Here is an 11,986-nt window from a genome sequence, read left to right on the forward strand (position 1 = left end):
CTGGCTTTGATGTTTAAGCAAACATTAGAAAATATCTCTGAAAACTGAATGTCAGAGCTCGACGAGGTGTATTTCAACCTCTCAATGTGTAATTGAATTCCATCTATAATATTTTTAACCAACAATTGGAACTGCGGCCTCTGCTAAATACTTCAGCGACTGTGGTGATAGGGCATGGGCACCACAGAGGCAGCTGCTGGCTAATACACCCTAACACATTGAATATTGTTCATTACAGGCACACCGATTTTGTTTGTTTTTGTTTGTTTAGCAACTATGAGGTTCTATGTATTCTGAAAAACCCAAAACGTATATAGATGAATAAGAAGCTTTTCTTCTCTTACTGTTTTGGACTGACGTATTTGCTTGATGACGTTTACTGCAGTCCTGCCCTCCTCCCTGAGCAATAATACTTACTGTTGTGCTTCTTGGGGATTAGAAACCAGGACAATCCAGTCTAACCCACTCTGCCATCACCAGTTTCATTAACTTGGTCAAATGACAAGAGAAGAGAGCTAAAACTTGATCAGTGTGATCAAGTGATGTCTCCTGGTAGCAAGTGTTCAGCATCTCCATTGGCATATGGTATCTTAACATGCTGTTCACTGTGTAGTACTGCAACAATACATGAAGATTTAACTTTTTATTGTGGATGGACACAGTTTTCTTAAGCAATAGCTGCCCCTTCTCACTAGTTCAGCTTTCCAGACCATCGTTGCCTAGTCCCTCTCCTGTGTATATTTCATATCATCATTGCCTAGTCCCTCTCCCATGTATATTTCATATCATGGTTGCCTAGTCCCTCTCCCATGTATATTTCATAGTGTGGCAATGAGCCTTTCACCAAACTGAGCACAGTGCTGTATTGAGTTAAACTGGGAACACACCAAGCAGAACTGATTTCTCCATTAGTGTGAATTTTGTTCTTTTAAAACAAAGATTAAAATTAATTACTTTGGATACCATTTTCTTTTAGGACTGATCTGAAGCCCTCTAAACTCATCCCCTCCATGAAATGGTGCTTACTTGAATATCACACTTTGGTAAAGCCTGAGGCAATTTTTTTCCAGTTGGTTGGTAGCATCACAGATTTCAAAGATTAATTCTGATGATTTTATTTTCACCCTACAGCTTTCTCAAGTATATCCACCATTTTGCCTGGTGAATCAGAGGTGAGAGCCTAGTTAGTTGGTACAGAGGAGGTGGTATGGCTATGACTACCTTAGCAAGACTGAGCACAGATGGAGCAAAACCTGATTAAAGCCTTTAGGATGCCTTCAAACCTGTTAACTACAACTCTCCTTTTACTCATTCTTTCAACACAAAGGATATACTGAAGTAGAATCTCTTAAGAATAAGTCAGAGCAATCCATTAATTCAATGCAGCAGAACTCCAGTGAGCCTAAGTTGATAGAAATCCCACTTGCTGTAATGGAGGTTATTACATGTAAAATCAAGTTGGTTTATTCAGGTGGATTGGGAATTTAACTCTGCAGACTCTCCAGTTCTTTCACATAAATTCCAAGGATTCCTCCCTAACATGTGCTAGTCCTTTCATGTTGATGGATAGTGACATTGCCTAGCTTGGTGTTCTCCACTAGAGGCAACTTCACTTTTTTTTTTTTAAATTTTAAATGCAGGGTGACTCTGAAGACATTGTCTTTGCAACAACTGGGAATATACTTTTAGTGGGCAAGGGCCAGGGATGCTGCTAAACATTCATGTATGTAAAGAGTAAGGCTTGTAACAAAATTACCTAACAAAGCACTTCGAAGTCCAGTCATTTGCACTCAGTAGGCATCAAACTTGTAAGTGTTGCAATGGGCTTTATTTCTCCACTCTTGTCCCCTTATTTCTGTTTTTATTGTTCTCCCCTTTTCCTTTCTTTTTCTTTTTTAACTCTAATTCCATCTAGTCACTTTTGCTCTGTCCTTTCTCTCTAGAAAAACTCAACATATAACCTAATGCCATTTTGAAAGAGCCAACCTGTGAGAACTGTTCTGAGTATGGAATAATTAATGATAATCTATGACATTTCCAGTTGAGAAAAAAAACAGAGTTCAATACATTACATAGGGTTTCCAGTGAAAATTAGATTTGGGGTGAGATGCAGAGTCAAATGCATGCAAGCCAACTCTTACATCAAAATGACAGTTTGTTAGCAGGTAGGCTCATCTTGGTTCATTGACAGAAAGTTAGGGTTGCCCCTCCATAATTTATTTGACATGTGGTACAAGCTATTGAGAGATTTAATGCAAAATCACAGTTGAAGGTGACGTTCTTTGTCCACAGTGCTTTGTAACCCGTAGATTTTCAAAGGGCACGTGGCTGAGAGTGGGCATGGCCGTGTGATGCCGACATAGCCTATTGGCTGGGAAACCAGCGTTTTTCTGAATTACATGTTTGTGAGTCATGTCTTCCTCCATGTCCCTGTGGAGTCAGAGCTCACATGAGCTGTAAGAAGACAGAAAAATCTTTACTTTGTCAGGCTTCATGTTCTCTTTCCTAGGTTTTTTAACTAATATGAGTGTCCTATGGGTGTCTCCTACTTTCCCCAAAACACATTTTTTTTTTTTTGTGGCCAAGATTAAAGAAGAAGAAGAAGATGATGATGATGGTGGTGATGGTGGTGGTGATGAGGACGACGATGATGATGATTGTGGTGGTGATGGTGGTGGTGGTGGTGGTGTGTGTGTGTGTGTGTGTACACCTGCTATGAGTGAATCTTCTAATCTATGCTCGTTTTGAGGCTGATATCATATCAGAGGTTGATATCTGGATGCCTTTCTCCTTGAGAGAGAGCCATCACCTTAGTTTTGAGACCAAGTCTCTCCTTGAACCAGGACTCTGTTTTGGCGATGCTGGCTGATCAGTAAATGTACTGCATCCACCTGTCTCCCTAGTACTGTTTTTGTTCTGCATGTGTGTGTGTGAATGCATGTTCACACGTGTATGGGAGCATCTGTATGTTCACAAGTTTGTTGGGACCCAAGGTTGATGGTAAGCTCCCCTCAGTCTATCCACCTTTTGTATTGAGGTAGGAGCTTTGAAATGAACCCAATGCCCTCTGAGAAAGCTATACTGGGTTGCGATCCTCAAAGGAAAGTGACATCAAGCTATCTCTGTCCCCATCTTTATGACATACATCTCCAATATGTGCTGGATATTTTCAGTTCAGTATCTGCTCCCATGTTGAATCTGGCATATATGCATTATATTGTGTGAGTTAACAAGGACAGCTACCTACCATATATCTTAGAACCATGGACAGGTGTACTGGAAACCCTGCTTGCAAACCTATTACCTTGAAAGCTTCTTTTTGTCTGTAATTCATTTGATTAAAGATAAATTATAATACCACTGCTATCAACAGTAAGCAGAAATGCAGGCACTTATGAAGTGTATAAAGTAAGGATGTTTAGAGAAGGAAACAGAACTGGTTTTAATAATATCCTCAGAATATTTGTGGAATGAGAACTTGAAGTATTTCAGTTATGAAGGCTTTGCATGGATATATCTAATTATATCACCAAGAAAGTAATACATGTCTGAAAACAATACTTTTTTTCCTCCAAAATAAAGCTATCAATCTAATAAGCAATAGAGTGATCGTATTATGTTACCATGGTGCAGGTTTTTAGTTGAGAATAAAACCTTGGAAGGTAAAGAACACAATAGTTATAGAAATATTCTTTTCTTTTAAAATTCATAATTCCAAAGTGACAAGTTTTTAAGTCTTGAAGCACTGAATTATTTTAATTCTTTGTCAATATCGACTTTTAATTACAGTATATAAACAACCCCATGACTCCAGAAATAATGAACCTAGTAGACCCAATGATAGGATTCTATGAGGGCTCAGGAGAGATGTCCTCAGATCTGCACTCCCTGGCTTCATTCATATACAACAGCCATCCACATAACTTTCCTGCCAGGACGAGAGCTGAAGACCAAAGTTCACCAGTTGGTAGGTAAAAATTTAATTCTCTCCAAAGTGCATGGAAACCAGTATCTAGTCGAGATATGAACCCAAGCTGAGAGTTCAACCAGGTTATTAATGGTCCTCGGGCTAGAGTCAGATATTTCTTTTTAACTGTCGTATACCCTCATGAAACACATGGAAATGCCACACAAGCAGTGGCTGGCCCTTTCTAACCCATTTGACCTTCTTCCTGGAGAAAGTAGCACCCTAGAGCCTCTAGCCGAGCTGCATAGACAATCAGTTATTACAGTTGCCAAAGCAGGTGTGATGAGGAGGGATTAACATATCTTCAAATCATTTACAGGCCTCACAGTCTCTGCTGCCTTTGACGAATAGGTTTTCAAATGTCACTAAAGGTAAATAGGTCAGAAAGTTACAACTCTAGTGCATGGTGCAATAAACAGGTGTAGGTGTCCCTGGTATGTGGTGATGTCATTAGTGCACACACTTGCTCTTCGGGGTCAGTGAATCTTATTGTTTCTAAAAGGAGAGCATAATAGAAGGCAAATGGAAGGCACACAGGTGATGCAGGGCTGCAGTGTTTCTTTGGTTTCTATAAAATGTTAGATAGGAATAATATTTATTTCATTGCCTCTTCTATGATCTGGCATTTGCCTCATTCCCAAATAAAAATGTTATGCTCTTCTATTCATGGAAGAATTACTAAAAGAAAATTACATCTCAGTCAAGACATCTTTACTTCTCGTCTGCAAAGTCAACAGGGACATCACTGAAACCTAGAAGACCCACAGCTGCTCCCCTGTATATTTTAAATTTAGCTTAGTTCCTCATTAAAATTTCACAGGCAAAATTTATAAATAAACTAAATATCTCAGACTTTTTTTGTTTGGTAGGGACACACATGTGTCAGTTAAGTACTAAGCAAGAATGCTCACTTTAAGCAATCACTGGGACTAGTAAATGTATAATAAATTTTGAGTCCAAATAAAATGCTCATTTCTTGAAGTATGCAATTAAAATTTAGCGTTGACTTGTAACATTTCCTTTTTATATTGTTGCCTAGTGTTTGCTTCCAGAAAAAGCAAAGCAACGACAAAAATCCTCAGCCTGTCTTTGTCGGGATGTTATTTTTTTCTCAAAATATGTTCTAAAACATCGTATGAGAACTTGCAAAATGATATTATGAGAATGAAATGTTTATAGGTATTGGGGAGTCCAGAATTCATAAAATGTTCATATATATTAGGAGTCATATATCTATCATTTTGTATGTGAGATTGTATGAAGATATTAATGCATTAATTGCTAGGTTTTATGGAGAAAAAAATAATTTTGATGGTAGAACCAAATATCCCCTTTTTCTTTCATTGATTTCCAATAGTGACCACCAGGAATCAGTATATTACTGACATCACTGCTGAACAGCTGTCTTACGTTATCAGGCGGCTTGTACCGTTCACTGAGCACACGATTAGCGTATCTGCTTTCACCGTTATGGGCGAAGGACCACCAACGGTTCTCACTGTTAGAACACGTGAGCAAGGTACAAATGCGTTTCCTTTGAAACAATGACTTGAAAATATTACGTATGAGATTAATACTTTGGCTTTGTTATTCCTATTAATTGTTCATTCTTCTTTTCAAGTGCCAAGCTCCATCCGGATTATAAACTATAAAAATATTAGTTCTTCATCTATTTTGCTCTATTGGGATCCCCCAGAATATCCCAATGGGAAAATCACTCATTATACAATCTATGCAATGGAACTGGACACAAACAGAGTCTTCCAGATGACTACTGTAGATAACAGCTTTCTCATCACAGGTAGAAGGAAAAGTTGTGTTTCTTTTTGCACGCCTACTCTTCTGATGGACAATGTGCACTCTATACACCTTTAACACTACAGGACATATTCCAGATTTTGTTGATGTGTGTTATATGGATATCTTAGAAATGTTTATGGAATTAACAACACATGTTTCTTTATATCTAGACACACAAATTTAAAAGGATATTATCAAAGCTTTTATAGACATACACACAACCTAGCAAATATTGTATTATTGAGGACTTGAATAAATGAATCCACTTGAAAATCAGCTGAGACAATTCAATTGACAGGGTGTGTGTGCGCCAATTCTCCTTGCTGTGTGCCAAAACTCTTTTTTTCCAGCTTTAAGTTACTGCTTTAACATTACAGAAAAGATCACTGATACCATCTGTATGGAAAACCTTAATGCTCAAGGAATTTGGGAGAATCAGAGTATATGGGACCTGACCTAGAAAGCTAGTCCTTTTAGTAAAGCATTTCCATGGGCCCTATGGTAAATGACACTAATCTAAGAATCCTATTTTTTTAAGATTTTAAACAATAGTTCTCTTGTCTTTTAGGGTTGAAGAAATATACAAGATACAAAATGAGGGTTGGTGCCTCAACTCATGTTGGGGAAAGTTCTCTGTCAGAAGAAAATGACATCTTTGTGAGAACTCCAGAAGATGGTAAGAATATAAAGTATATTTATAATTTAAAAAGGAAATAGGGAAGGAAGGAAGGAAGGAAGGAAGGAAGGAAGGAAGGAAGGAAGGAGGGAGGGANAGGAAGGAAGGAAGGAGGGAGGGAGGGAAGGAAGGAAGGAAGGAAGGAAGGAAGGAAGGAAGGAAGGAAGGAAGGAAGGAAGGAAAGAAAGAAGAGAAGGGAAAGAAAGAAAGGGTATCATTCTCTTACTGACTCTAACTCATGGCTGCTTCAGTGTCTAAAACAACAAACCCAAAGAAGCACATGTATTAAGTTTTGTTCTATTCTTCCCAGAGCCAGAATCATCACCTCAAAATGTCAAAGTAACTGAAGTGTCTCCAAGCGAACTGAGCTTGAAGTGGTCCCCACCTGAGAAACCTAATGGGATCATTATTGCCTACGAGGTGCTTTACCAAAATGCAGACACCTTGTTTGTAAAGAACACCTCCACCACGAACATAATTTTAAGTGACCTGAAACCTTACACACTCTATAATATTTCTATCTGGTCATACACCAGACTTGGTCATGGCAATCAGTCATCCTCATTACTCTCTGTAAGGACTTCAGAGACTGGTAAGGTTTACTGTTCGTTTGCTTAATAATTCTTAATTATGTAGTAAATCTAGCTGACAATTTCCTTGTTGTTTGTATTTTTATAAGACAAAAAAAAAGCCTTCATTGTTATTTTTGGTGTAAAAGAAATTTATTCACATTTTCTAGAAAAAAATATGTAAGGAATAGGCTTTGCTGTTTAAAAATTTAAAAACTAATTTCCTGGATAAAGGATCTTTTTAATAAAAATCAGTGAGTTGTTCAAATGAAAGACCATTAAAAAGTACCAAAGACTCATCCCATGTGTCTGCAGACTTTAACAGGGAAACCTTTAGAAGATTAGTCCAGCCTGAGTCTTGATGAACCTAGAGTGGGCAGGAGGGTTCTGTAGAGCTTGCTGAATAGATGGGTAGAGGTATGGTGGAGGGATATCTCAACTAAGAGAAATAACACAAGCAAAAAAAAAAAATCATTTGTATCTCAGTTTCAGTTGTGATTGAGCAATTAGCACAAGACAAATATTTTGTCTGATAATCTTGGTTTATCATTTGTGTTGTGATTGGAGCAGTTATTGCCATTAGGTCAAAATTGCAATGTATGCTAAGTAAGATCTAATTGTAAAGTTGCTGTTTCGTCTACACCTTTAAGTGGATACACTTAGACTGATTAGCTTCTGTCTGAATTCCACAGTGGAGGTCACAAATACTCAAATATTGGCAACCCCATTTAGCTCTCCAGATATGAATGTGAAGTTCTGTCCTTGACCATGGAGAATCTAGAAATCTTGCAAGGTAGTTTACCACCGCTGGGAGTAATGTGAGATTTTCCACAGATTTACTATAATGAGATTGTCGTCACAACATGGCGGATATAGAATGATGGTCATAATTACAGCTGCAGTACAAAGAATGACAAAAGGAGTACCTTATAGCATCCAGGGTTCTTACACCCTTGAACTAAACTTAATTGATGTCAGATTACATACTGCCATGCAAGGCTGCTTTTATGAATATTAAACCTTAAGGCCGATTTTTGGTAGGAAGATAATTATTCTTTGTGACTTGGTTTTATTTTACATTGGGCATTTTGTTGTTGTTGTTGTGGTGGTGGTGGTTTGTTTTTGAATGGCTGTTGTGTGTCACAGTTTCAGTTCATGGCTTTCACGTAAGTTATGGCCTTAATTGTGGAGTAGAGCACAGCACTAAGTTATTGTTTTCCATCATGAATAACTGAGGCTCTGAGAGGGTCGTTCATTCAGCAAACATTTACAATGCTCCAATATCTATTTTACATATAGCAGTATAGAAGGAAAAGGTTTCCTCTCCCACTAAAGTTCACAGTAATTGGTGGGAATTTAGTTGCTGGAGGCTAGCCAGCAGGCTGGTGATAAAGCTGTAATTGAAACCAAGCCCACTGGTCATAGAATGCCCACTTGGCTCTCAAAGCACATGCTGGAAAATTATAAAATGTAGCGAGGATCTCGCAGTTCTTGGTGGTGGTCAGCTCTCTAAGCTTTGCATAGCAAGAGGAAGAAAATTATCATCTCGCTCTGTTGTGATTTTGAAGAAGCAAAATGATTATTAGATGTTTTACTTCTTAACTGATTATCATATCAGTGATACCACATGTTAATGTTGAATTATAAAAAAAATGTTTTCTGGAAATTGCAGGCATGTGATATTTTACTTCATATTGGGAAAAGTACATGAATTTCCATCCCATTGTCTGTCTTATGACTTTAATTCTAAGGCAGGGATAAGTGAATACAAGAATTTTACTTGAGCTGTAGTTTAAAATGAGAATTTTCGTTCTAGAAAAATATTTTAAAAAAACATGTTGAACTTTCTATACACAAGGCAAAGTATGACTCTTTTAATAAAATAACCAATAAATCACAGTGGATAATGTAAAGTCAAGGCTAGATGGTAGGTCTCCTGAGCCCCATTTCAGGGTTCATTTATTAGACTCCTGATCTAGCTATGAAATAACAATGTGGATGGGAAAACCTATCCCTGAGCTTCTGGGCCCACCTGTTCTAGTGGGTCACACAGAGAAGGCTTGACAGCCTTCTAAGAAGCTGGAGGTCAGCTCATGGGGGATTGTGTTCAGTGCCCTAGAGGCCCACTCCCTTGGGTAGTTTTCATATCTCCTGCACATTTGCTACCTGTATAGAAGACAGTGGGATGCCAGAGAGATTCCCTAGCTCCTGAGGAGAGCGACTGGCTTTACCTTCCGTGACAGAATAAGAAGTGTCTCAAAAGAATTCTAGGATATCATCTGAGGAAGAATGATCTCAAAATAGCTCTCTTTCTATTCTTAGCATTTAATAATATCACTAAAATATTTTTTTCTTACAAAACACCCACCCTTCCCTTAGGCTTTGTGTACTGTTGTTGTTATGATAACACATTGGTGTAATGATGCTGATAATTACAAATAAGGGAATTAATAACCTATTCAAGGACCTTACATCATTAGAGTTGTAAATTCAAGGAATTTACATCATTAGAGTTTATTCTTGGAAATAATATGTGGAATTCAAACAGGGACGATCAATACTAGCAGATTTTGTGTGCATGCAGGAATGAGTGTGGATGTGTGTAGGTTTGCTTTCATTACAGAATATGCAGTTTACAATTGAGGTTAGTTTTCTTATGCTTAGAGTACAGTAATTACGAAAATAAGAAAATTCAATAAAAATCAAATCCTTTCATGGCGTAGACAGTCTCTTTTGTTCTTGCCACATATCTTTCTTTGGGGTAAGCCTTTAAGTAAATATTTTAAACTTTTCTGACTTCATTAAATAACACTAATGAATATGACACAGATTTATACCAAATTCTGAACAGAATACTATAAAATTTTTATGGGTGAATGAATAAACCCTTTAAATTTGTCTATGTACTTCCCAATTTTATATACCAACTATCTTAGGGGATTTTTGTTACAACATTCTTTATTGTAATCACAAATCAAATTATATCTTTTGTTGTTAGATTATTTCAACTGGCAAGTATCATTGTGCTGTTACTGCCAGTGGGAGTGGTCTGAATGCTAAAGGAGGGAATCCTCAGTGTGTCTGTCCCCACTCTCAGAAATCAGCAAGTAACCTCCCTCTCTGTGGTCTCAGCTCTGGTTATCTCCGAAGGACAAATGAATAAAATATGAAGACTGTCATGCTGAGTTCAGGAATACATTTTTGTCCTGGTTACTGATGGTGGGCAAGGAATGCTGGAGGGCCACCTTTGTAAAGCGTCTTTCACAGTCTCAAGTTAAACTTCATTAAAATTTTATTTCCACAGTATTTTAAATAGCTTTCCCTACCCCTTATAATTAGAAGATTTTCTTTCTTAAAATGGAAGGGGGGAGTAAAATAATTATATTATAATTAAAGTTGTTACTTTAAAAGAGTGGTATTTTAGTTAAAATAAAATTACATAAGATCAACAAATATGGTTATTGATTGGTTGTAGTTTTCTGTAGTAGTTTCTATCTGTTGCAAAGAGACATTCCTTTGTTGAATGGTCAAGATTACACTTATCCATGGGTTAAGGACAAATGTCTATAGATCTTAGTTAGGGATAGATAATGTTGGTTTAGTAAATGAGTTTTTATTTATTTATTTATTTATTTATTTATTTATCTATCTATCTATCTATTTATTTATTTATTTATTTATTTATTTATTTATTTATTTTAGGTTCTTCTTCAAAAAAAACCATGACTTTAGTAGCTCTGAATAGTTTTCAAGTACCAAGCATGGTCTCATCTTTTCATATTTTTTGAGATTGTAATTTAATATCACTACTCCCCTCCCTTTCCTCCCTAAAAACCCTTCCATAAGCCCTCTGCCTCCCCTTGAAATTCATGGCCTCTTTTCTTACTAGGTGTTATTGAATGTTTGTGTACAGAGATAGATAAACGATAGATAGATAGATAGACAGATAGATAGACAGATAGATAGACAGATAGAGTGAGATAGAGATAGGTAGATAGATAGATATGATATATAGATATAGATAGATATAGATGATAGGTATAGGTGATAGATAAATAGAAATGATAGATATTTTAGATAAATAGTAGATAGATGACTGATATAGATGATAGATAAATGATAGTTAGATTGCACGAGTGCATGCACATGCGCGTGCCTACGTGTGTACACACGCACACACACACAGTATACACACACATACACACACACATACAGAGAGAGAGAGAGAGAGAGAGAGAGAGAGAGAGAGAGAGATCTATATATAGATAGCGATGTATACTCACACACATACATCTATTTCTAATCTCAGCAGTTTAGTCAATATCATATTACAGTTATGTATGTTTTCAGGTTTGACTTTTTGCCAATGGGAATCCAACTGGTATGATCTTTCCTCTCTTGATCCCAGATTTCCTCAGTCATTATAGTTTTTTATGTGTAGGTTTAAGGAAGGTCTAATAAAGTCCTCAGGTTGGACTGTTCATTAGTTTTATCCTTGTTCAGCTCACATTGGGTGGTCATGTTGGGTGCAGCTTCTAGTATTACTGGGAGTTACATTGTCACAGCAATGTACTGTACCCTCTGGCTCTTACAATCTTTCTGCCTCTGCTTCCACATGTTTCTGCCTTAGGTGTTGGTTTTGTTTTGTGGATTTGGGACTGGGTGCCACCACTCTGCACATCGATTGCTGTTTTCTGTAGCGGTCTTCATCTATTGCAAGGGAAAGTTTTCTTGATGGCAGTGAAGACTAAACTCATCTGTGAGTCTAAAACTGAAAGTTCTTAGGCAACGCTTGGTGAATCCTATTAAGAGGTGAGGAAGGAATGTAGGAGTCAGATGGGTGGTCAACAACACCAAAAGAAAATGCACAGAATCACAGAGACAAAATTTAGAGCTAAGATGAAAGGATGGACTATCCAGAGACTACCCCATCCGGGAATCCATCCCATCATCAGCCACCAAACCTAGATACTA

At 37.3% G+C, this 11,986-nt stretch overlaps 1 protein-coding gene across 1 annotated transcript in view; it reads left to right on the forward strand.

Annotated features, from left to right (window-relative positions):
- The window catches only part of Ptprq (protein tyrosine phosphatase receptor type Q), a 188,705-nt gene that overhangs the window by 24,166 nt on the left and 152,553 nt on the right, over positions 1-11,986 (forward strand). Inside the window, exons 10-14 of the mRNA XM_021205432.1 lie at positions 3,790-3,967; positions 5,325-5,486; positions 5,589-5,768; positions 6,336-6,443; positions 6,754-7,035. Of these exons, the coding sequence (XP_021061091.1) occupies positions 3,790-3,967; positions 5,325-5,486; positions 5,589-5,768; positions 6,336-6,443; positions 6,754-7,035 (910 nt within the window). The remainder of the gene's footprint in view (positions 1-3,789; positions 3,968-5,324; positions 5,487-5,588; positions 5,769-6,335; positions 6,444-6,753; positions 7,036-11,986) is intronic.

This window comes from Mus pahari, chromosome 9 (genome assembly GCF_900095145.1).
Source record: "Mus pahari chromosome 9, PAHARI_EIJ_v1.1, whole genome shotgun sequence".
NCBI classification, from domain to species: domain Eukaryota; kingdom Metazoa; phylum Chordata; class Mammalia; order Rodentia; family Muridae; genus Mus; species Mus pahari.